Source organism: Pleurodeles waltl, chromosome 8 (assembly GCF_031143425.1).
Source record: "Pleurodeles waltl isolate 20211129_DDA chromosome 8, aPleWal1.hap1.20221129, whole genome shotgun sequence".
Classification (NCBI taxonomy): Eukaryota; Metazoa; Chordata; class Amphibia; order Caudata; family Salamandridae; genus Pleurodeles; species Pleurodeles waltl.
The window spans coordinates 505,499,355-505,525,512 of NC_090447.1; the positions used below are offsets into that span (position 1 = coordinate 505,499,355).

The 26,158-nt window shown below is 43.0% G+C and overlaps 1 protein-coding gene across 2 annotated transcripts in view; it reads left to right on the forward strand.

Annotated features, from left to right (window-relative positions):
- Positions 1–26,158, forward strand: part of UXS1 (UDP-glucuronate decarboxylase 1) — a 270,558-nt gene that overhangs the window by 50,580 nt on the left and 193,820 nt on the right. For both annotated transcript variants that reach the window (XM_069204467.1, XM_069204466.1), the window contains exon 2: positions 18,402–18,429. In XM_069204467.1, coding sequence (XP_069060568.1) covers positions 18,402–18,429 — 28 coding nt within the window. The remainder of the gene's footprint in view (positions 1–18,401; positions 18,430–26,158) is intronic.

The following is a 26,158-nucleotide window of genomic DNA, read 5'->3' on the forward strand; positions in this document are numbered from 1 at the left end:
AAGCGCCACCCCACGCACACTGCCAGCCAAGCGCCACCCCACGCACACTGCCAGCCAAGCGCCACCCCACGCACACTGCCAGCCAAGCGCCACACCACCTACACCGCCAGCCAAGTGCCACCCCACGCACACCGCCAGCCAAGTGCCACCCCACGCACACCGCCAGCCAAGTGCCACCCCACACACACCGCCAGCCAAGTGCCACCCCACGCACACCGCCAGACAAGTGCCACCCCACGCACGCCGCCATCACTTTTTTGTTTTGTTTATAAACAACAAAGAAACCACTAATTATAAAATAGGTACAACAACTACAAACACAAAAGCTCTAACTAAATACATGACAGTAATGCCAACTGTGAAACTGAACATATGAAAATATAAAACAGGCAGTTTACGCTCACAGTATTTCCCAAAAATGTTTCCTAGTGTGGTAACTTCTAAAACAGCCGGGCACACACAGCCCAGGCTTTGAAGGGCATTCGGGGCAGTACATCCGGCTCTCCCTCCGGATTGATCTCCGGGCACATACTCTACACTTTTTGTGGGCAAGTCTTTTTTAGGAGTGGGAGGAATGTGATCTGGAAAGTGGTGATCTTTCAATCTAGCCACTTCCTCCACCACTTCTACTCTAGGAACTCCTGCCCGTTCCACCACAATAAGGCTCTCTATCACCGACTCCTGAAATTTAACAAATGTCATCCTTGACTCAGGTGAACAATCCTTGAACACAATAAAAGCATTAAAAGTTGCCAAATGAAATAAATGTAGGGCAAACTTTTTATACCACACGTAAGACTTACGAAGAGCAGTGTAAGGTTCCAACCTCTGATCTACTCTATCAACACAACCCATGTGCCTATTGTAGTCCAAAATGCACGCAGGTTTGCGCACTTCCACAACCTGACCCCAAACAGTCACAGAGGAAGTACTCTCATCATGGATGGTAGATTGCATGTACACATCCCTCCTGTCTGAAAATTTCAGAGCTAGCAGCTCATTATTCCGCAAGGCACTGCACTGTCCCCTCAAGTTTTTTACAGACAAGCTCCCTTGGATAGCCTTTCCAGTTAGAACGGATTGTGCCACAAGCAACAGTGTCCACTCCAAAAAAAAAAAAACTCCTTGAACAACTGCACTCCAGTGTAGAAATTATCTACGTACAAATGGTGACCTTTGTTAAACAGCCGTCTCCCAAGTTCCCACACAATTCTTTCGCTAACTCCAAAAGTGGCCGGACAACCAGGAGGGTCAATACTGGAATCCCTACCAGTGTAGACCCGGAAATTATACACATATCCTGTACTTCTTTCTGACAGCATATACAATTTAATCCCATACCGTGCCCTCTTACTAGGACTGTACTGCTTAAAAACCAAACGCCCCTTGAAAAGGACCAAAGACTCGTCCACACTTATCTCTTTGCCTGGAACATAGACCTCTGAAAACCGATCTACAAAATGATCAAGGACAGGCCTAATCTTAAAAAGACGGTCACAATCAGGGTGATCTCGTGGGAAGGCTAAAGAATTGTCTACAAAATGCAGCATATGAAGAAGAAGCAAATAGCGATCACGTGTCATAGTTGCAGGAAATATAGCTGTTGCCATCAGGGGACTAGTAGACCAATAAGAAGCCAGTGACGGCTTCCTGATCAACCCCATCAAAAAAGTCAAACCTAAAAACGTTTTCATCTCTTCCAGATATGTGGGAACCCACTGAGTAGCTCTAGACTGAGGCCTAAGTCTGGCAGCGTTGTCCCTCAAATATTGCTCTGCATACAAATTGGTCTGCTCGACAATCTCTTCCAAAAATACATCATCCATAAACAAGTGAAAGAAATGGACAGGCAAAAAGTTTTCAGTATTGACTCTACACCCTGGGAGACCAGTAAATGTAGGTAACTTTGGCTGCTCCATGTTTGGGGTAATCCAGGTGTCAGGTCTTCTAATGGGAAACCCTTCAGCCCCAGGCTGCTGCATTCTTGGCACATCAATGTCCTCCTCTAAAACAGGCACTTCATCTGCACTGAGAGCAGCTTCCTCATCAGAAGAATACTCTTGGACAGAAAACTCACTGCCAGAATCTCTCACTTCCTCCTCTGCCTCAGATGAACAGTCAGTCTCGTAATCATGGTCTGAAGACGACTCAAAGAGCATGCCAACAACCTGCTGAGCGGTCACTCTGCAGCTAGCCATGATCCTCACTAACAACAAATGGATTGCCAAAACAACTAGCACCAGTGCTTGAAATGGAAAAATTAAAGTGCAGGTACTCTGTGCCAGAGTACCTGCTAGTTTCTGAGAAGTGCTGGTACTCTCCAATTAAAAGTATTACGGTTTCCTCGAGATGTTCCGGTACTCCCCCTCTCAAAATAAAAAAGTGCCGGTACTCCGTACCGGACAGTACCGACCCATTTAAAGCACTGACTAGCACTAAAATAAGTAATAAACAAAGTGTAGCTTTATCACAAAGGGTTATGTACTAAAAAACTATACCACTCACTTGTCTGAAAAAGCTACTCACCAGCAACTACTCTGCACAGACACAGCAATCACCAATGATATCCCACTAAAAAGAAAAAAGAAAATTAGACATATGACAACACAAATATCATTGTGCTCAAATCTAAGGACAATTTCACACACAATACTGCATTTAGTACACCACCTACAAACATGTCATTCATTCATGTCAACAATACTCCTTTGGAGTAAATTGCTTTCACTTACCTAAAACATGCAACTCTGCAAACCGCAGGACAACTACTGCCAAAACCGCAAGGATCCACAGGAAAGGAAGCAAAAGCTTAGAACTAGAACAAAAAGGAGAAATAAAATGTTATAATCACAAATACAAATACTTCGCCAGTTGACAAACACCCCACCACCTAGAACTTAGAAATTGTCCCTGGTGCCTAAGTGGCCCCACTAGGAGGCAGATGGGCCTAAAACAAAATAGGCTATTCTGACCCCAAGTGGGGCAGAAATGGCCAACAGCTCTGTACCCTGTTTGGGGGGGCGGGGGGGCCTTGCCCCTTGCCCCTTGCCCCAGCACAAAAAAAACAAAGGGAACCAAAAAAAATAATCTCTGACATCTTGGAGCCTTCTGGCCCCCTTGAGTGCAGATGGGCCTAACAAAAATAGGCTGATCTGCCCCAAGGTGGGCAGAAATGGCCATCACTAATGAGCCCCCTTTGCGGGGGGCGACCCTTGCTAAAGGTGCCGTCCCACCCACACACACAAAACACACATCCGATCCCTGGTGTCTAAGTGGATTCGTAAAATAAATTGGCCGATCTGCCCCCAAGGGGGGCAGAAATGGCCAACAGCTCTGTGCCCCCTTTAGGGGGCGACCCTTGCCAAAGGGGGCACCCCCAGCACAAAACAAAAAAAGGGGAACAAAAAAAATAATCTCTGGCGTATTAGTGGTTTCTGCCCTCCTTTGGGGCAGATGGGCCTACAAAAATAGGCAGAGATAGCCAATACAAAATTTTTCCCACTTTGGGGGGTGACCCTAGCCCAAGGGGTGCCCCCAAACACACACACCACGCAATCCCTGGCGCCTAGTGGGTTTCGACCCCCGTGGGCCAGATCGTCCAAAAACATGGCCGATCTAGCCCGGGGGGGCGAAACATATAAAAAAAAAATATTGGCCCCATGGGAGCGACCCTTGCCCGAGGGGTCGCTCCCAAAATACATATGTAAAATGAAATCCCTGGTGTCTAGTGGTCCCCCCCCCCCCCCCCCGGGAGCAGATCAGCCGAAAAATCGGAATAGGATAAAAAAAAATAGCCCCCCTTAGAAGGGAGCAACCCTTGCCCGAGGGGTCGCTCCCAAAATACATATGTAAAATGAAATCTCTGGTGTCTAGTGGATTTTGCCAACCCCCCCCCCCCCCCCCTGCGCCCCCCCCCCCACCCACATGGATGCAGATACGAAATAAAATAGCCCCCCTATGGGAGCGACCCTTGACCAAGGGGTCGCTCCCAAAATCCAATAAATAAACAAATCCCTGGGGGCTAGTGGGGATTCCTCGCGGGCCCTGCCTGCGATCGTGGAGCAGGAATCCACTGAAAACAGGCACAGGGGGAAAGGAAAAACCCTTTCCTTTCCCCCGTGTCTGGTCCCCCCCCCACTAACCCCCAAAGAGGGAAGGACTTACCTTCAAGTTCTTTCTCCCCGATGCGCTGGAAGCAAATGGCTTCCAGCGCGTCCCTCAGCAATATTTGATGACGTCGGCGTTCTGTGAGCGCGCTGACGTCATCGGATTGCCGAGGAGGGGTGGAAGGGGAAGGGATTCCCCTTCCATCCACGACCGGGGTGTGTGGGTGGGGGGCCCATGGGGAGAGCGCTAGTGCTCCCCCGGGTGCAGGACGAGGTGATCTCGTCCAAGGCACCCGGGAACTGGTGCCTTGGAGGAGATCACCTCGTCCAAGGCCCCCAACAGGTTAAAACTGCACGCTCAGGCTACGGGGTAGGCCTGAAGACAGTCTCTGCATTGTCACTTTAGTGGTGATGTAGGGGGTGCGGCAGTCCCCTACGTGAAATTTAACTGACAATCCTTGACCACCATGTAGAACTTATAGGTATGTTAAATGGACCAATTATAATTTTTAACCAATTTGACAAGTCTTTGAGGTCTCAGAGCACATGCACTAGGGCCTGGTTAGCAGAAACCAAGTGTACAGACTCCAAAAAAACAATACATTAGTTTAAAAAATGGGGGGGTGATCATGCGAAAAGGGACATTATCTTACACATTCATTTTATTACCCATGTTGAACTGTGAAAGCCCATCATTTATTTGGTTTTGTGCCTGTGGTGTGTTTGAGATTAATCTTGTGCCTAGGCATGACTCAATTAGTGGTTTGAGTTCCCATTAGTTAAATGTCTATGGGCAGAAGACTATGTACTTCTTCACCATTCCTCTAATGCAACCATGCACATTGTTTTTTATTTGAAGAGTTGAGTTTTAGTGTTTGTCTGCAGTGCATCTTGAACCTGCAGTCTATTCTCTGCTCCCTTTGTATCCCTCTGAGCTAGGCTGCTAAGATAGGTGAACCCCATTCCCTAGTATAGAGCTCACTTTCTCTAGCGTGGTAAAGATGTCTGGTTCAGGTTATCATAACTTTCTGTTGCTCTTAGAGAGATTAATACCAAGTTCATCTTCATATTATGCTGTAAGGTGGTGGGACAGGGAATGCTATAAATGCACTCGGGATTCTGAAGAGCTGATTAGTCCAGAGTACTGCTCTATGTAGGACTCGCAAAAAGATGAGCTGATTCCCAAGACTGTTATTGGGACAGAGTCCCAGTGCACCTCCTCAAGCCCAAAGCAGGAATCCGTATTGGCCGTCTTGCTTGATTTTGTACCAATTATAGACAACTTATGTAGTCTGATAAGTGATAAGAAGCCTGGTTGCCTTCTCTGTTGTAGGACCGATGAAATGTAACCAGCATGCAAGCTCTCACACCATGTGAGCAGAGGCTCACCTCCATCTTATGTTGACGTATGCAACCCCATTTGCTTCTTTACTAGTGAGTATGAAGATCCTTAGTTTTAGGGACTATGGGGGTGATTCTGACCCCGGCGGTCAAGGACCGCCGGGGCCAGGGTCGGCGGGAGCACCGCCAACAGGCTGGCGGTGCCCCGCAGGGCATTCTGACCGCTGCGGTTTGGCCGCGGTCAGAAAGGGAAAACCGGCGGTCTCCCGCCGGTTTTCCGCTGCCCTATGGAATCCTCCATGGCGGCGCAGCTTGCTGCGCCGCCATGGGGATTCTGACACCCCATACCGCCATCCTGTTCCTGGCGGTTCGCCCGCCAGGAACAGGATGGCGGTATGGGGTGTCGTGGGGCCCCTGGGGGCCCCACAAAGAATTTCAGTGTCTGCCTAGCAGACACTGAAATTCGCGACGGGTGCAACTGCACCCGTCGCACCTTCCCACTCCGCCGGCTCCATTCGGAGCCGGCTTCCTCGTGGGAAGGGGTTTCCCGCTGGGCTGGCGGGCGGCCTTCTGGCGGTCGCCCGCCAGCCCAGCGGGAAACACAGAATCGCCGCAGCGGTCTTTAGACCGCGGAGCGGTGTTCTGTCGGGGGAGGCCGCCCGCCAGAGTTAGAATGACCCCCTATGTGTTGTCTTTTAAACCTTAAGAATGTCTGGAAAAAAAACACCTTAGTTTTACTTGAGGGAAATCTGATTATGGACAATATAGCTGCAAAGACCTTTTTTGGGAATGGTCGTGGTCCTCTGAAGAATCTTTTTTGATTCAGCTGCTTCCTTTCCCGCTGCTCCTCTGGTAAGATAAATGAGAAGTTCTTCAAGCCTCTATCATTCATAGGTGGTAATTACTTTATCTGCCAAGCATTCTGTTACTGAAAAGCTTCAAAGCTCTAAAATCGAAACATCGAGCTGCAAAATCCAGACGTTGGGAAGATGACATGGAACAAACGCTACAAATGGAGAAAGAAAAGAACAATAATAAAGATCCTACGTTCATCACAAATAGCAACTGAAAAGAAAATGTGCAAAATCTTCCAACAAAGCCAGTTTGAAGTATTGCCAAAGAGTGGTCAGCAAGATTGGTTAATGAGTATGCTCCATACCCAACTTATGGCAACCAGTCCAACAGGAACATACATCAACTTTATTTCATTTTTATTTGGAGAAGGTGTGTTACAATCTATGAGATGCTCATAGTTTAAAAAATAAGTATGTTTATTAGCTTAGTTGTAGGTTACAGATAAAGCCCCACCAGGAGCAGCATCCTGCCACTCATCCTTTCTCACTCCAGCTGCCCATTCATTCAGGCACAGACACTGTCAACAATCCAATCATACAATGACCTCACTCACTCGCTGAGCAGCAGGGAACATTAAGGTAGTGGGGAGAATGCATAAGATAGCAAGAGGCCACAACACTTCTTCTCCCTTATGAAAACAATGAAATATTCAACAGAACAGAAAAAGGCAAAACACCCCCATCAACCATCCTTCAAAATTGAGTACCACCCCATCGAAATAACAGAACAGGTTAATAAATACTGTCTGCTTAACTTCCATACTCCAATGGATGTAAGATACTAAAACACAGTTAATCAATACACTCCACAAATTCAGAGGCCACAACACATCTTCCCACTTATGAAAACAATTAAATATTCAACAGAACAGAAAAAGGCAAAACATCCCCATCAACAGTCCTTCAAAAGTATGAGTCCCTTATTGAAATAAACAAAACACGTTAACCACTCTCTGCTTAACTTCAATACTCCAATGGGATTTAAGATGCTAAAACACAGTTAATCAATACATTCCACAAATTCACAATACAAGTGCACAAATACCTCAAAACGTTCTTGCTCACCCAGCAGAGAACACTAACTACTTGTTCCCCTCCACATCACACACACACTATAACAGGGCAAGCCTGTTGCCTTCCACAACTCCATACTCAACAGGATAAGAGTTTCTTCCACCTCTACTGCATTGAAGTGTAATCACATATCCCCATCACCATACACCTAAACAGAACCAGGGTCTCGCCTACACCCCACTGCATTGGGGCGTAAACATGTACCCCATCACCATTCACTTAAACAGAACCAGCGATTCTAACCTCTACGGCATTGGGGTGCAATCACATACCACCATCACCCTATGCTCAAACAGGACCAGGGTTTCAACTACCCTCTACTGCATTGAGATGTAAACACTTACCCCCTTAACACTGGGCCTAAAACGCTGCCCCCACATCCGTAACCCTTTAGGAAGGATGGTTAAAAACACAATGGCAAATATGGATTAAGATACTAATATCACAACATTAAAAGGTCACTCTGCATGTGACTCTAGCATCCTCAAATTATACATCTCTAAAATCAAGCATGGCTTTAAAACTTCAGCCCAATATACACACGCAAAATATGGTAAGCAAAATGTCAGGTTAAAATAGCATTAAGGGCGCCCCTCCCATGCATAACATACATGCCACGACTCAACTTTACTCAATTCAACCCAACGCATCTGTAAAATCCAGTATAGCCGTATTGAAAAATATACTCAAGCAATGTATGGTATTGAGTAAAATGCAAATGACAGTATATCTAAAGTTAAATTATTCTCTGGAAAATATTCAAATACTCCAAGCCGGTGAACGATTTCTCATCTGAATACGTTGCTACTGTACATTTTATTCCACTTAAAGGCACTCACAGTTCTTTATCCCCATACGAAAAATTGGCACACGTTATCCACTGGCCATGCGCTGTTCCCATGTGCCAGGTTGGCGCTGTAGTCCTTCTCTCAGAAAGCTTCCTGGAATCAGATCAGGTACCCAATAATCTCTCTTGTAGAATAGGGGGCGGAGAAACTCGGCAACCCAGTCAACAGGTAGACTGTAAATGTTATTCACTATGTGTGCCCATAAGCACAGCGCTTCAAGTGGCTGCTGCGCAGGTTTACTGATATCTTTTCAGATAGTGTTTAAATGCTGACACCAGTCGTTTCCACTAGGTTGCCAAATGTTCAATGCCATACATTTTTAACTCTGTACACATGCAGTTCAGCAGACCATTTCTTCAATATACCCAGTCCATACAAGCAGGTACAACCGGTATGGCTTCGTGCACAGCTGAGCAGACCACCTTCTCAAGCTGCAGGCCACTGCACTTCTGTTTGCTGTGCACCTAGTAGATTAAACAGCTTGCCTTGAAGTTAAACAGGTCACACGCCCTATAACTTCTGTTCAGTACTGGCTTTTTGGTAGAAAAGACACCGTTGGGGCTTCCAGGGCGTTCTTCACTTCAATCTTCAGTTTCTTTTCTTTTACGTTTTTCTCTTAGATTTTCAATCTCTTCTCTTGGTTTTCCTCTGCAATCTAGATCCTCAGATTTTCTGTAGGATCAGTTGTTTTCTTCTTTCATGCGCTGGTTCTTCCTTAAATCGTCACCAGTGTTGCAATCTATGATAGATGCTTGTAGTTTGTAAACAAAGTAGGTTTATTAGCTGAGTAGTAGGATAAAGCCCCACCAGGAGTAGCATCCTGCCACTCATCCTTCCACACTCTAATTGTCCTTTCATTCAAGCCCAAACACTGTCAACATTCCAACCGTACAATGACCTCACTCACTTGCTGAGAAGCAGGGAACATTAAGGTGGTGGGGAGAATGCATAAGATAGCAAGAGGCCACAACAAGGTGAATCAGGCGATGTTCTGGTTTGCATGCAGAGTTTATCCTTCCCTATGGTTAATAAAGCAAGACTGGCAGAGGCCAGGTCCTCCCAGAGTCTTTATGCAGGATAAAGCCCTCCACATCCACAGTGCACTGTTATAGTCAGATTATTCTTTCTGGCTATATTATTGTTTTTCTTTTTCCCTTGCATTTTTTTTAACTTTTTAAAATTCACTCTTAAGATTATCATTTTAACGCTGATTGTGTTTCGGAATTATGTTTTCCTTTCCTAGGTGCTTAAGTGAATAACTGAAAAGTTTTTATTTTACTCAAGTGTGTTAGATGAGAGCTCTGGTTATTTGATAGACTACTGAGAGTATTCCCTCAGGTAGGGTTAATTTACTTTTCACGCACTTAAGTCACTGTTTTGTACTCTGTTGACATCGGCCAACTGATATTGGGGAGTTGCCTGTCGTGTTGTGCCTCCTGTTCGTTTTCTGACACTTCACTTGTTTGCCCTTTAATAGCAGCATGCTTCTCCTGTCATTAATCATTGTTTTACGTGTTCAGCTGGCTTATTAGCTTCCAAATTCGGAGTTCCTCGGGCTGGGTACATTTAAATGTTGTTCGCTCTTCCTACTTGCTGCACCACTTAAGCACTGCGGAACAAATAACATTGTATTTCTGCTTTGTGTGCAGTGATAACGCTTCGGAGAAGCAGCTCGAAGCCGAGTTTTAATTGATGCTAAAAATATGGTTTGACCTGCACATAGATCTCTTTAGCTTTATTTTGGAGGGGGCACGTCTATAAGGCAGTGTTCTCTGGTGTTAAAAAAGCTCTAGGGCAACGTAACTGTTTTCTTGACAGAACCTTCTGAACATTAGCTCGTTTTTCCAGCAAGGGACTGGCTTTAAAATGTGTCCGGGAAGACACCGATCTGTAAGCTTGAAACTGACTTTGAAGCTATTAGATACGTCCAATGCAGGCGGAAGAGAGCCTCTGCCATATCCTGCTTCTTGGTAACATCCACTGAGCCCACCCCTATCCATTCCCACCTGCTACAGGAATGGGTACAGGAAGTGAGGTGTGGGTGGATGTTATAACAATCTGAGTGACAACAGTTGTTTCCACCTGTAGAACTACAAACTCTGTCCTTGTTTTTCCCCACTGCCTCTTGTCCCTGCTTTTCCATTGGCTCTGGTGCAACTGACTTGCTCTTTAATCTTCCCGTATACCAGATTCTCTTGTCCACTTCCAGTCTTGTAAACATGGAGAAGATACAATTGATAGCAAAAACTCGTGTCCCGTTCCCAGTTCTCCTGTGGAAATCATTCCTGTGTTTCTGTGACAGCCAGCCGTCATAGAGCAGTACTAAGAAACGTCTGTCCCTATCATTTGGGCTGACTTGTGTGCTGCGCCTCACTGATCCTTCTGGAGCCTTATAGGGTTAGACTATTGGAAAGTGTTCAGAGGTTCCTGTAGTATCTACAGTTTGTGGAGCCTTCCTACAGTAATATGCTTCTTGGACGAACATCAAGCAGATCTGTATTTAATGATAGATTGTGCCAGGCTTTTTTTTTGTACAATAGAATATTTTCCCATTTAACATATTGACATTGGCTCATATGTTGAACTATAGTGTACTTGTTGCTTTGAACATAACATTTCATTTCTTGGCCATTTATTACTTTAGAAACTAACCGTAAGGAATTTGCTCAGGTTGATGATAGCAGACAGGATAATTTACTCTTTGATACTTTTGATGAATATTATATTTGAGGAAAAATAAGCTGTGTCAACTCTCCTACTTGGCCTCCTGCCCAGGAAAAAAGATCCCACACCACTTGCTGGGATAGTGTACTCTGCATCTGGACTTTAGATATTAACCCTTGTAAGTGCTGTTGGACATCAGTCAAAGCACATTTTGGGAAAGATTTCCTGGGTAAAAACTTTTTCTTGGAAGTTACATTTCTTCGGTCTCTTCATGTGGATGTTAATTATCGGGCAAAAGTTTGACGTCTTCTACAATGAAGAGAATGGAAACTGGGCCACAGTAGGACCAGCAACAAAGATGAGGTGGATGTTAGCAATAATTATGTGCTAAGTAGGGGTGCATTTTCTTAGAGCATTTTGACTTGCTGCCTGAAAATTGTCCAGTAAGGCTACAGCGGTGCACTTGCAGCTCGTGTAAATTGTACAGTTGGAGGGAGGCAGCTATGAAATGGCTGCTGCTTCTGGTAAATTGCACAGTTTTACACAATTTTTGGGTGGACATGTAATGCTGTGTTTAATTATAAATTTGTAATATTCCTTGCATGGCAAGTTGAAAGTTAAGGCCTGTCTGTTTGGAGCTAAACTCAAAGATCACCATGGCAGGAGGGATATTCCATTCTGCAAGCCCCCACCTTGCTCTCCAACAATTAAGTGGAAATTGTGATCAGCAGTGTACACAGCAAAACTTCCTATTGCACAATGAAAAGATACAGCCGAGTTGGAAGCTAAAAGGTTCATAAAAACAAGTGTAGCACGGGCAGCAACAGTGTAAGCCTAGCTGTCGTACAGAACAGGTATATTACAACCATCAGAAAATGAAGTGTGGCCCGGGGACTGTTAAGGGGAATCTGTGATCTGCACCTTCTATACAAGCATGGGTGGAGGCATAGGGACTTTCTGTTTGTGACCAAGAGAGTAGTGGGAATATTAGAGGTTTTGGACAGGCACCTGCTACTGTGGCCTCTGTTGTCCTTCATAACGCCTCAGTGTCAAGCCCCAAACTCCTATTGACAGCCAGAGGCCCCTAGGTTGGCAGTTTCTAATCATTTAGCCTATTTTAATTCCTCTGCAGACCGCAGATGTAAGGACAACCTAGTGCTATCAAAGGTGAGCTTTCTGGTGTTTCCCACTGACCAGTACACCGGGTACTTGGACTGAAATGGAACGTTGGCTTTCCAAGTCTCTTAGACTGTGATAGGCTTAGACTGTTTGACCAAAAGGAAATAAGAAGGTTGAGCTTGTGTATCGTATGATACAGTTTTTACAGCCACAGTAAAGGTGGAATGTCCTGCCACAGGTGTCTTGCGTAAATCTGCACTTAAGTGTACGGTGCATATATTAACCAAATAATGTAAATCGCACATGGAATAATAGGACAAAATAGTGCAATGTAATGTGCTTGAAGCAGTGGATATCCAAGTTGCATGCAATATCAACTGTGCCTGGTTGTGGGTACCGTGCGGTTCGTAATCTAAAGAATGCAGAGGATTTATTGTTGCCGTGGCTAGTTGATGTCGTTTCACATGACATGGGGTTTTGTGACAGCTATAACTGTTAATTGGTTACTGGGATTTTTTTTCAGGTGTTGTGGTGGGACCAGGTAGACGATATCCTATAAAACTTATATATTTTGTTAATCGGTTAATTAGTGCATTAAACCACATCTTGATTAAGTAAACTTAGCAAAATACAGTGTGAACAAAAGTTGGTGTTCCAACAGTTTTGCCTCTTAAACCTGTTTATGTTTATAATGTTTTGAAGGACAGTCCCTCAGATTGTCTTCTCTGCCTCGAACACATTTGGGCGGATGTATGAGAGGCTGGTAGCTGTAATAGGAAGTGAAGCATACAACTGTCATGAGAGAGAATTAAACTGAAGCAAGCACCAAATGATAGGACACTGTGTATTACCTGTCTTGCTAGGCACTGGGTTTCACATGAGCTGCTCCAGCAATGTAATTTTATTGTTGTCAAAGATGGGACCTAGGTGTGATGACTTCTCATTCCTATGTTTTTTCACTAGATCTAGGGACTTTTGGACTGCGTGAGAAAGCAGGCCATTTTTCTTTATAAACTTGTAGCATGGTACCATAGCATTAAGCTGTCACTAATGCGCTTGACCCTCCTCTTCATAGGCTATTGTTCGAGTACTGCACAAACGTGAGAAAATGTTCCTCTGCCAAGGGGGGTGGAATTTAAAAAGCTATGTACCAACCGCAGAGGTGCCACTGTTGTGTAACGTCCAGCTGATATATTTCAGATTTGAGTTGCATGATGATGGAGCAAGCCAGAAAGTGCTTTTACTGCTTATGATAATTGGGTTTCAAAAACTCTTGTGTGTGTTCAAACAGGCACATCTTACATTGTTTCCTCCACCTATTTGATCAACTCCCTTAATGCACTCCCCGTGACAGTCACGTCACTTGCTGTTCTGCGTGTGGGTTCTTAGAAAAACAGGACGTATGACTCTGTGGCTTGATTGTCTCTGCATTCTGTATTAGACAAACCTTACTACTGGTTTGTGAAAACGTCCTTAATATAATTCTGAGTTTGGAAGACCATGTTGTCTCATGCACAGTGCCACTATTTGACGAGCATGAACGCATGAAGTTAGTTTTGCACTTCTTGGCTATGTTTAAGTGTGATAGACTGACATGTTTTGGGAAAGGAACAGTATTTTTTCCGTTTCTGACTTATGATGCTCCTAAAAAGATTAACGTAATTTGTGGAAGTCTATGCAAAGAGCAGCTGCAGCTTGAAATACGGTGCAGATTATTTTGCGATTCACTAAATTGCTGTGCCAGAGCGATTTTGATGTTGCATGGCCTTTAGGTGAAAAGAAACCTTGAAAGAGTTTTTGGGCCTTGCTGCATGTGCTCTAGCTTGTAAGACTATTGTGTTCTATAATGGACTGGGAGCGAGCCCGATACTTAGCATTCGTTTGCAGCGTTGTCATTCTTTACTCCCTTCTAACTGGGCTGTGCTCACCATGCATCGGCGCATAGGCCAAGCACAGATTAAGTAAATTGAATTAGTGTGTCTCTGCTGTCCGCCTCTGCTCGTGCTGTTATTCACAAACTATAAATTATTATTATTATTATTTTTTTTTTTAAAGGTGATACGAAACGGCAAAATCTGGCCTCGGCATAGCACTTTTTAAAGTCTTCCTCTACCCTCCCGCCCTCCTATTCTCATTTCCTACTCAACCACGCCCCCACCTCAACAACATCTCTACTTCTGTGTTTTGTTTTCCCCTCCCAGAAGTAAAAAACAAAAATTTTACTGAAGGTGCCAGCGGGGGCTGCCTCATAGCGTTATTTTTTGTAACTGCTGTTAGTCACCTGCTCCCTCTCTTGTTACCCACCCCACCTGATTGCATGGGCGTAAGAAGTGTTGGGGACATGAGGATACATTCCCAACCCCCCACCCCATACCCCTCACCCCCTCTTCCCCCCCCCCCCCCCCCAACCACCACCACCACCAAGGTTTTTTGAGTGGCAAGGACACAGGGGACACAAGAACTTTCGCTGTTTCTGTTCTGATTTGCAGGGCCATTAGCATGCGAATGAGCTACCTATAATGGCCCTGCACTTCTGGTCCGGGCAGAAGTCACTTCAGCAGGATGGTGGGGGCAATGGTGGTATGTGACCACATGGTTGGTACAGAATGGTCTACGATGGCTTCTTGGCAAACCTTGAGCCCTAAACTTTTGCATAGGGATCAGATTCAAAGTTGTTGGATCTTGTGTATTCTCCACTGCAGACCCACATAGCTCCTTCCTAAATCTGAACTCATGAGTAGGCTTACAGTAGTGTATAGCCTGACCTCCTGACTATCCAGAAGTGGCTTAGCTAAAGCTTAAGAAGATTCAGAAAGTTCTCCAGCCATTCGATTAGGTTTGGACGCCTCAGTGCCCGACAGTTATCAACTGGTCCAATGACATTTCAAATTAACAGTGGGCACACCACCACTAGAGCACCTAAAGTGTGGTGACTTCAATGCTGATTCTCATTGACTCTTTCTTTTCCTACTACCACAAGTGCTCAATTTAGCTCCTTTGGGTTTCCAGCTTATGACCCCAGAATTTGTCGGAAATCCCCCCCAATTATCATACCGGTTGGGCATCCTGGTATTTTACTGTTTTCCCTGTTCCTGAAAATGTATTAATTGAATAGATCAGTATAAACAGCAGTGTAATGATGTGTCATTGTTGAGTAACTAGATCTCTTTTGGTTTTTCATTTGCAAAAAGGCTTGTGGATGAAAGTGAAAAACTTCACTTGACCAGTAGTTAAAATGCAAAGTTTTTATTATACCCAATACATGCATCCACACAAAGAATAATGTTGGTCATTTCAATTACCAAGTAGGCTATTCAGCCAAAGCAGTGCTCATTTGTCAAGGAACCAGACTAACAATTATGCCATGACAGTTTTGAAAGGACATAATTAAGAGTTAAAACCTGACCAAATCACCTATTAAGTGTTACATTTATAAACTGTAAGCATTTTTGACATTTTTCCTGTGCAATACTAAAAAACACAGGTTGAGAAGCTACTACAGATTCTTTTGGTTATTCCAGTATCTTCTTGTGAAGCTGAGAGACGCTTTAGTGATCTCCACCAAAATGAAAACTTGGCTAAGATCAATTGTGTTCTAGAAAAGACTGAATCATGTTGCCATGTGCAACATATATAAAGAGATGGTGGACTCAGTTGACCTTCGGACAATAGAGAGAGAATTTGTCCTCCGCACTGAACGGAGCAAGAAAATATTTAGCTTTTCAAATTAAATTTCATAATTCTATTAAAGCTGCCTGCAGCAAGAATAGATAATTTCTAATTAGTCCAATTGCTTTTTGAGGTTTAGGAATGTCGCTAAGAGTATTTTGTGTATTCTTTCTTTTTTTTTTTTGTCCTACCTTTGTCTGCTTTGTGCATGAAGATGCAAGATTCATAAAGATTTTTTTTCCACATTTGGTCTTACTACTTTGGGAATGTAATTAACAATAAAACATACTTGCAAACTATGATTACCTGCCTGCCTTTCTCAAAATTTCACTTTTAGCTATGCGATTGTATGAAGCGTGCGGCTCTCACACAATGGGTGATTTGTATATAGTCACTGGAAAGTACAAATTTGTCCCCGCCCCCCCTCCAAGAAATTTAGTGTATCCTATGCCCCTGCCTGATTGACAAAGCCAATAGCATGCCCCTAGGCGAGATCTGTTGGCTTTGCCAATGCTTGTTAAACCTGAGTCTTTTTCACAAGAATGGTGTAGCTCTATGTAGCCCTTGCAGAATGTTATGCAGAGACCACTCTTTAAAAATGTGGGCCTTTATGGGTTAGGTGAGCTGGAATGAGCATGACAAAGTGCCCAGAATACTACACAAGGAGTGTTCTGATTGGATTTGAAGGAAAAAATAGAATGTGGTCTGTAAGTAGGTATTTTAGGATTGAAGAGGATGAGCTTAGTAAATGAGATAACCAGTTGATGATAAAGGAACTGTTACCTAAGGAAACAGATGACCAGGATGAGCAGTGACATACAGGAAGTGCATAAAAGGTGCCGACTGCCTCCTCCTACTAAAAAGTAATCTCAAAAGTTAGTGTAACAAATTAAAAGTATTGTCTGGGTTCCTGGGAGCAGGACAAGACTGGTAAACAAAACCATCCCTGACAAATGTTTTTAAACAAGTCCCACACTGCAGGAGGGCACCACAAGAATTGTACTACCATGGCATGATTTGGGCATTGTAGTTGATCCAACTCTGAAAGAAACTTCCTAGCCTTGAAACTACCAGTAAAATGTCAGAGTGGTGGAATAGCCAGTCTGGTTATGTGATTTCTAATGTGGATGCAGATTTGCTTTGTTGTAAAGGTGGATGGTAGCTACTTGGTGAGAAATTATAATCAAAGTATGATGAGAGAGTTATTTTTCCCAGCAAATGATGTCGCATTTTATTTAAAACATATCGGGTATTGCTCACTGGGTGACATAGATCTGTGAACGCAGGTGAAAAGAGATTTCCTGTAAGCATGAGTTAGTTTTTCAGAAGTTGACAAAGTCATTCTTACCTCCTGGCAGAAGACAGTGTCTTGTATGGTCCAATAAAAGGTTGAAGATACATATATGTTTACTTATTACTGGTCATGCCAGTGTCTAGTACTGTGGAATCGGCGCAAGCTTCCCCTCACGATCTAAATGTATTCACAGCCTGCTTACACAGAACAAGCATTTTCAATGCAACGGGTCTCGCATTTGTTAGAGTTAGAGCTATTAGCGTTGTAAAGCAAAAAAAAAAAAAAACGCAGTATGGTCGCGCTGTGTGGAAAATAAACAGTCCGGACTCCAGGCTGAAAACATCGAACCTCGTATGTTTTTGGTAGTTTACCGGTGCTGTATAGGTGGGCTAAACACCGGAAAAGGCATGACGTATGCATGCCTTTCACAAATGAAACCAAGCGGATTTTAAAAAAAGCCCACGAACCAATGTAAGTGACCGATGTGGCATGGGTGTGGTTTCAAGTCCAAAGAGAGATTACAGAATGGACGGAGCACTTGCTCGCTCATAAAGAGGAAATGCCGTACATTGAAAAATATGTATACTAGTCTTACCAAACATTATTGACCGTTATTTCCTGTGTGGAAAATGTAAATGGGCAGAAACGTATGTTCTTCTAGTTTGTATGATTAGGCTGCTCACATGTTGCTCACTCTCTCAGTACCCTACCTCTATGACTCTGTCCAGTTAGATTTTGTTCTCTCCGACTGGGCCTCCTTTATTTTTACCTTTCTCTTTTCCTGGCACAGTCGGTATTCTGCTATTCATAGTGCTTGGAATGAACTGTGAGCTGACTAGTGGCATGTCTCGAGGATGAAAAAGCCCTTGAGAATTGTTTTGATTGCTCATCAGGTCTCTGGATGTAAGGTGGGTTAGTCGGTTTATTAGACTGCTGCTGAAAGTGATACATCTGAGGGCACATCTTTAAGTCACAGGAGGGTCCATGCTGCTTTGATTTCATTATCGATGTTACGAAAATTACATAAATACAGCTTTTTTACAACTTGGTTGGATTGCGGATTATGTAAAAAGTTATTGCTATTTTAAATAATAAAAAAGAAATAGTAATATTAATAGTATTTATGACACTAATATTTATATTGCGTTTAAGTGATTGGGGAATAAGTAGACTGGATGGTCCTAGAATGGCAAAAGGCATGATATATTGTGGAGTTGATGTACAATCTGTAGGTTCTTGCATTGGACAGAGATGGCTTCTGTGGTGGGGGCACCACAAAAACATGTTGTTTGAGCAGTGATGTAGATCGCCTTTTCTCAGCGAATCTGTACTATTGTAACATTTTGAGAAGCTGAAAAATTGTGTTATTTTTAACTTTTGTTTGTGCTAATGATGCTCAGCACAACTGTAATTTTTCTGTTTTCTTTTTCAGCTGTTTGGGGAAACTTTGTCAACATGAGGTAATATTTTATTTTTTTTGCACATTTTCATTTTCCATTTTTTTCCATAGCTTATTTCTTCTATATTCCTGAATCAGTTGTGACATTCAATGTTATTAGGCATAAACATTCAAGGAATAAAGGGACCAAATCGGGCTTTCACATGCGTATTTATGATCCTGTATAAAGTTGGAAATTGTATACTGTCGTTTTACGAGTTAGGCAAATAAGTACAAATTGATAAAAATGTTATAGGTTTTATACTATTGAGAATTTTCTAAATTACATTGGCTTGTTTTAAAATGTGATGCCAAACTTTCCAGAATACACTCCATTGATATGAGTATCTCTGGCTTACATCCCCATTTTGCTTACTTCTCTGCGTGGAGACCCCGCATCTCACTGATCGGAAATACTTTTCTCTTCAAAGAATAATAGTTCCTGCCTAGTTATTTAAATACGATTAGCATTCAAAGGGCATCAGGAGCTGCCTCATTCAGTTAAGTTTCTCTGAAGAATTTCTGTGCTTTTTAATTTATTACTGGGTGCGAATAGTTCCTCCCTTCATTATGCAGTCATTATTTTTGTGGTTGCTTTTTGTGTTTTGGTAGAAAAGTTTCCTTTGTTACCTGCTTTATGCAGAATGCTGTTGGTGTGTATCCTGCATTGAAATTGCATGCAGGGGCATCCATTGAATTCAATTTGCATACGTGTTAACAACAAAAGACTTGCTTGATAAGAAAATATGTTGTTCAAAGAGAACATTTTATCTCTCAGCAACACATTTTCTCCCCTAACCATTCTATTGGGGATAAATAGCACCGGAAATTTCACATTACAGAAATTATGCTAAGTCTAAATCTGGCATATTTGGAGCTACTCACGTGAAGTGGGCCCTTTAATTTTGTCAGGGGGCATAGCTGTCATTCGTACAGCAGACGCAATACCCTTAAGTCCCAGGTATGAGAGGGATCTGTTAATGCGTCCCTTTATGATAATTTATTACACATCAGGACTCGTTTTAGGCCAGTGAATCTTTTGACCCAGTTGAGACACCTTAGGACGAGATAGTTGATCAATATGTCAATCAATACGTCAATAATGTTATCAATATTTATCATAACAACACATTTCAAAGTCATTAATCAATTCAAAGCTCTACCATGACCTTATAGCCATGAATAACCACACCAGTTTAGTAGAATTTCTTGAGTTTTATTCCCTATTGTTTACAAATCTAAGAGCAGGTGCGTTAATCTCAAAACCAAGAAACATAATAGCATAGTCACGATATGGCAACTTTGGTAGGATTTCATTAAGGCGAGAATCACAAACATCAGAACGTAACACGGTGTAATCATAGATCAGTTTTAGCAGAATGTCAATAACGCGGCAATTCAACACAGCATAGATTCGGTCGTTTGTCTATTTGCATCAGTTTAATGAACACCTGTCCTAACCACTGATTAGCATTAGCATGTTGGGCTTCATGTAAAACAATTAAAAATACCAATTTTGAAAAACATAATAAAATCAATAGCATTCCCTAACCCACCTAAATGGCTCCCCGTGTCATGGGTTTTTATCCCTTTTTCGTTGTACATTCCCCCAAAATTCTAGTGGACATTTGTTATACCCCACTATCTTTAACCTATCCGAAAGCACATTAGGTCACCTAACTTTCACCCCATATTATTTTACAAGTCTTTGATTGGTTCTCCCGTTCGATATCTTCAGAGGTGGTACGTCCGGTATGATTTCATCTTTCTGTAATTCTTTGCACATCTTTTGGTCAGTGGCTCCATTATCTTTACCGGTTTGAATGACCTTGTACATTACATTAATCTACACTGTTTCATTTTGTTTTAACATCACCCTACAAGCAATGAAAAATTCATGGGAACGGATCTAGCATGGTTACATTCGTCTTCTAGTTTGAAGAAAAATATGAAAGGTTGTGTCTCTTTGTGAGTCAGCACACTGCAAGATAGAAAAAATACATTCAATATGAGAGCCAATCAGCTAAGCTTCGACTCATGCTAACTTAAGGCCTATAAGGATTTCAGCACAAATTTAATAATACCAATATTAATAATTAGTATAAACCTATTCGACATGACAATACATAAACATTTTAGTCATCATTATTAATTCACGTATACATTGGCGGCCACTCCCCGTGATTACATTTCAGGTGCACGTTTAAGCAAAATTACTATTACAGTTTCTATGCGGCATTATCACACATTAATTCATAGATATTTATGTTAATATAGATTATATAAGCTATGCTCTCTCAGGTCAACTGTTCCTCGTTAGTGACTGTCTTTAGAATCAAAATCCAACGTAGAGGACAGCCTTCCTTGATTGCATTTTGCCCCGTGGTACCTTTGCTATACCACTACAACAATAACAAAGCAAGGACAACATATAGAATCATCCTTAGAATATTTTGGGATGCCGTAAGTATTAGCAAGAACATGAGCATTGTGTGCCTGCAGTCTAGCCTGAATTCCCTTGTAGGCAGTAGTGTACATTGTAAATTGATGTTAGTGCAGAGGAGTACTTTATAACTTATACCTGAGACACAATTTTCTTATCCTGAAATCTAGTGTAAAATACAACTGTGGTCCATATTGAATTGTTGACTGAGATTTTGTTCACCCACACACCTTTGCTTCTTACCTCCCCATTTTCTTTAGCAGCTACTTGGGTGCTATGTGTGATGGCTCAGCCATATCTAGGGCCTGGTTTTAGGCCGTTTTGCTGCACACCTTTCCAGTCCTTCACTCGTAAAATGCATGATTGCCTATCTCTCAGAAATAGAATGTGGGAAAAGGAGTGTGTAGTAGCAGGACATACAAAATTTACAAATACGCTACATGTCTTGGACATTACAGCAATATGTGTTTTACAAAGTGCCTTCTGTTTAAGCACAGTGCAGTGTGAATGCCCCAATTTAAGAGAGGTCTGTTATCTGCTTGATTTGGCCTGTTTTAGCTTCCAGTTGTCAAGGCTTCGCATTGGTAGGTCACAGCCTACCAGACTGCACTGCTGTCTGGTTTGCTAAAGACATCGAGGGGACTTTTAGAAAGTTGACCTAGATATGCATTCCACCCCTTGATTACATTTGGCTTTGTGGTTTGGAACTCACACTTTGAGGCTGTCCATTTTCTGGCTTTATTTGCTTTAGGCTCTCCAGGTTGAGTTTGTCCCTCCCATTGCCTAAACTGTGTTCTCCGTATCTTTTCACAAACTTGCTTTCTGTTAACAGGTATTTAAATCTTTTTCTTATCTCGTCACATTTGCTGTGCATTCAAAGATGGAAGTCAAATGTCAGATGCTGTCTTACAAGGGCCCTTGTTTGTTTTTCTTTCTCTGACTTTAACCCCTTCGCTGCCAGGCCTTTTCCCCTCAGGTGCCAGACCTTTTTTTGGTTATTGGGGGCAGTTCGCGCTTAGGCCCTCATAACGTTTTGTCCCCATAAGCTACCCACGCCAAATTTGTGTCCTTTTTTTCCCCCCAACATCCTAGGGATTCTGGAGGTACCCAGACTGTCAGATCCCCTCAAGGAGATCAAGAAATTAACCAAAATACAGTGATTTCTTTTTTTTTTATTAAAAAAAAACGGGGAAAAAAGGCTGCAGAAGAAGGCTTGTGTTTTTTTTCCCTAAAAATGGCATCAACAAAGGGTTTGCGGTGCTAAAATCACCAGCTTCCCAGCTTTCAGGAACAGGCAGACTTTAATCAGAAAAACCAACTTTTCAACACAATTTTGACATTTTACTGGGACATACCCCATTTTTACTATTCTTTTGTGCTTTCAGCCTCCTTCCAGTTAGTGACAGAAATGGGCGTGAAACCAATGCTGAATCCCAGAAAGTTAAACATTTCTGAAAAGTAGAGAAAATTCAGAATTCAGCAAGGGATCATTTGTGTAGATCCTACAAGGGTTTCCTACAGAAAATAACAGCTGGAATAAAAAAGAAATTGAAATTGAGGTGAAAGAATACAGGCATTTTTCTCAACGCTTTACTCTAACATTTTCCTGCAATGTCAGATTTTTAAAAACAATATACCGTTACGTCTGCTGGACTCTTCTGTTTGTGAGGATATATAGTGCTTGTGATGTTCCAAGCCCTCAAATTGTGAAAAGAAACGCACTTAGGTTATGTTAAAAAGACCCCTCACCCACCAACCAAGTTGGTGACATGCTTCATCATTGGGGTCCAACCCGAGACACCTAGCGTGCTATGGGTGTGCTGCGACACCTGATTACAGCGAAGCAGGTTTTGTCATTTTTAGCACACATACTGGTTGGATTTGGCACAAGGGTGAGTTATGGTTCAGTAGATCAAATTTTATTAATAAGAGATTTCACAAAAGTGAAATGCACTGTTAATAACTGAAAGGTCAAAAAACTGAACCAATGACTCACAGCTCGTGAGCTGTAAAGCCACGGCAAGGCACCAACCGCTTTACAGTCCATTCACACACCTTTCATACGTGACATGCACAAGACCATTCACGCTGCCAGCCACGGGCCCAGCACATTACAATACTCTCATCAACAGACAGCACCAATCAAGGGCCCATCACTTTCATACGCCCACATGCCTGATACAGCAATCACACAAGCTGATGGGAGAGTGTGGAATGGAGTTTGGCTGGCACTGCCAGCCAAGAGTCACCCTGCCACCCCACGCACACTGCCATCACTTTTTTGTTTTTAAACAAGAAAGAAACCACTAACTAATTATAAGTACAAAACTACAAACACAATTGCTCTAACTGAATACATGACAGTAATGCCAACTGTGAAACAGAACATACGAAAATATAAAATGGGCAGTTTACGCTCATGGCATTTCCCAACATTTATTTTTTGGGTTTGGTAACTCCTGAAACAGCCTGCCACACAACCCAGGCTTTGAAGGACAGTCTGGGCAGTACATCCGGCTTTACCTCCAGATACCTCTTCGGGCACAAACTCTACATTTCTTAGTGGGATAGTCTTTTTCGGGAGTGGGGGGAATCTGATTAGGAAAGTGGCGATCTTTCAATCTAGCCACATCCTCCACAACTGCTACTCTAGGAACTCTTGCATGATCCACCATAACAAGGCTCTCTATCACTGACTCCTGAAATTTAACAAATTTCATCCTTGACTCAGGGGAACAATCCTTAAACACTATAAAAGCAATAAAATTTGCCAGATTGAACAAATGGATGGCCAACTTCTTATACCACTCGTAAGACTTACGAAGAGCAGTGTAGGGTTCCAACCTCTGATCTACTCTGTGAACACCACCCATGTGCATATTGTAATCTAAAATGCACACAGGTTTGCGCACTTCAGCAACTTGACTCCAAACAGCCACAGGTGAAGTACTCTCATCACGCATGGTAGTTAGCATGCACACATCCCTCCTGTCTACAGATTTCAGAGGTAGCAGCTCATCATTCCGCAAGGCACTGCACTTTTCCCTCTCAAGTTTTTTATGGACAAGCTCCCTTGGATAGCCTTTCCGGTTAGAGCGGATTGTGCCACAAGCAACAGTGTCCACTCTGAACAACTCCTTGAACAACTGAACTCCAGTGTAGAAGTTATCTACATGCAAATGGTGACCTTTGTAAACAGTCATCTACCAAGTTTCAACACAATTTTCTCGCTAACTCCAAAAGGTGGGCGGACAACCAGGGGGGTCAATACTGGAACCCCTACTAGTGTAGACCGAGAAATTATAAACATATCCTGTACTACTTTCTGACAGCAGATGCAATTTGTTCTGTTCTGTGCCCTCTTGTTGGGAATATACTGCCTAAAAACCAAACGACTCTTGAACAGGACCAAAGACTCGTCCAAACTTACTTCTTTGCCTGCCACATAGACCTCTGAAAACCGATCTACAAAATGATCAAGGACAGGCCTAAACTTAAAAAGACGGTCACAATCGGGGTGATCTCGTGGCAAGGCTAAAGCATTGTCAACAAAATGCAACATCCGTAGAAGAAGCAAATACCGATTACGAGTCACCGTTGCAGGAAATATAGCCGTTGCCATCAAGGGACTAGTAGACCAATAAGAAGCCAGTGACGGCTTCTTTCTCAACCCCATCAAAAAAGTCAAACCCAAGAAACTTTTCATCTTTTCCAAATTTGTGGGAATCCAATCGGTAGCTCTAGACTGAGGCCTAAGTCTGGCAGCGTTGTCTCTCAAATACTGCTCTGCATACAAATTCGTCTAGTTAACAATCTCTTCAAAAAATACATCGTCCATAAACAACTCAAAGAAATCTATAGGCAAAAAGTTTTCTGTATTTACTCTACACCATGGAAGACTAGTAAAGGCAGGCAACTGTGGCTGCTCCGTTTGGGGCAACCCAGGTGTCCGGTCTTCCAGTGGGAAGCCTATCAACCGCTGGCTTCTGCACCATTGGCACATCGAGGTCCTCCTCGAAAACAAGCCCTTCATTTGCACTGAGAGTGGGTTCCTCATCAGAAGATTCCTCTCTGACAGAAAACTCACTCCCAGATTCCCCCTCTTCCTCCACTGCCTCAGATGCAAAGTCTGTCCAATAATCATGGTCAGAAGACGACTCAAAAAGCATGCCAACAACCTGCTGAGCGGTCACTCTGTGGCTAGCCATGATCCTTTCTAAGAAGTGTAAAGTGACACATGAGCCAACAACAACCAGCACTGTTTAAAATAAGTAATAAACTAAGTGTGGCTTTATTACAAAGAGCTATGTATTCAAAAACTATGCAACTCACTTGCCTGAAAAAGCTAGACTCACCAGCAAATAATCTGCACAGACTCCGCAATCACCAATGATATCCCACTAAAAAGAAAAAAGAAAAGCATATTAGACATAAGACAACACAAATATTGTGCACAAATCTAAGGACAATTTCACACACAATCCTGCATTTAGTACACCACTTAAAAACATGTCATTCATGCATGACAACAATACTCCTTTTGAGTAAATTTCAACCAATGCCAAAACGAGCCACAACAAAAGAAGCAAAAGCTTTGAACTAGAACAAAAAAGAGAAATAAACTGTTATAATCACTAATGCAAACACTTCGCCATTTGAGAAACACCCGCCACCAAACAGTTACAAATTTTCCCTGGTGTCTAGTGGTCTCTGGTGAAGATGGGCCTAAAACAAGACTGTCCGCGGCGTAAAATATGCCCTCTGCACAAAAAAACACACACACAAAAGGAAAATCCCTGGTGCCTAATGGATTCTGCTGAAAAATAATTAGCTGCTGGGGGCAGAACGGCATATAAAATTGTGCCCCCTTGGGGGATTGGCTCTTGCCCAAGGGGCTGCCCCCGCACAAAAAACTCTCTCACACACACATAATCCCTGGTGCCTAGTGGATTCTGCCCCCATGGGGCAAAAAAAAACAAGGAAGAGAACTACCTAAAAGTATTTGGCCCCCTTTGGGGGGGGCAACCCTTGCCCAAGGGGCCGTCCCCGCACAAAAAAAACACATCCCTGCAATTAAAAAGCATATGTTGGGCAGTGGGCCCCCTGGGAAAGAGCCACGTCCCCCATTATGGGGTGAGTATTTTGCCCATTTGCTGCCCCCTGGGTGAAGATCAGCCATATTTTTAGGCTTATCTGCTCAAGGGGGACAGAAAGCCACTATACCCAGTGATTACTTAAAAAAAATATTTGTAGGGGAGTGGCCTGCCCTGCATGGACATGGCCAAGGCCCCCCTCCCTCCCGGGGGGA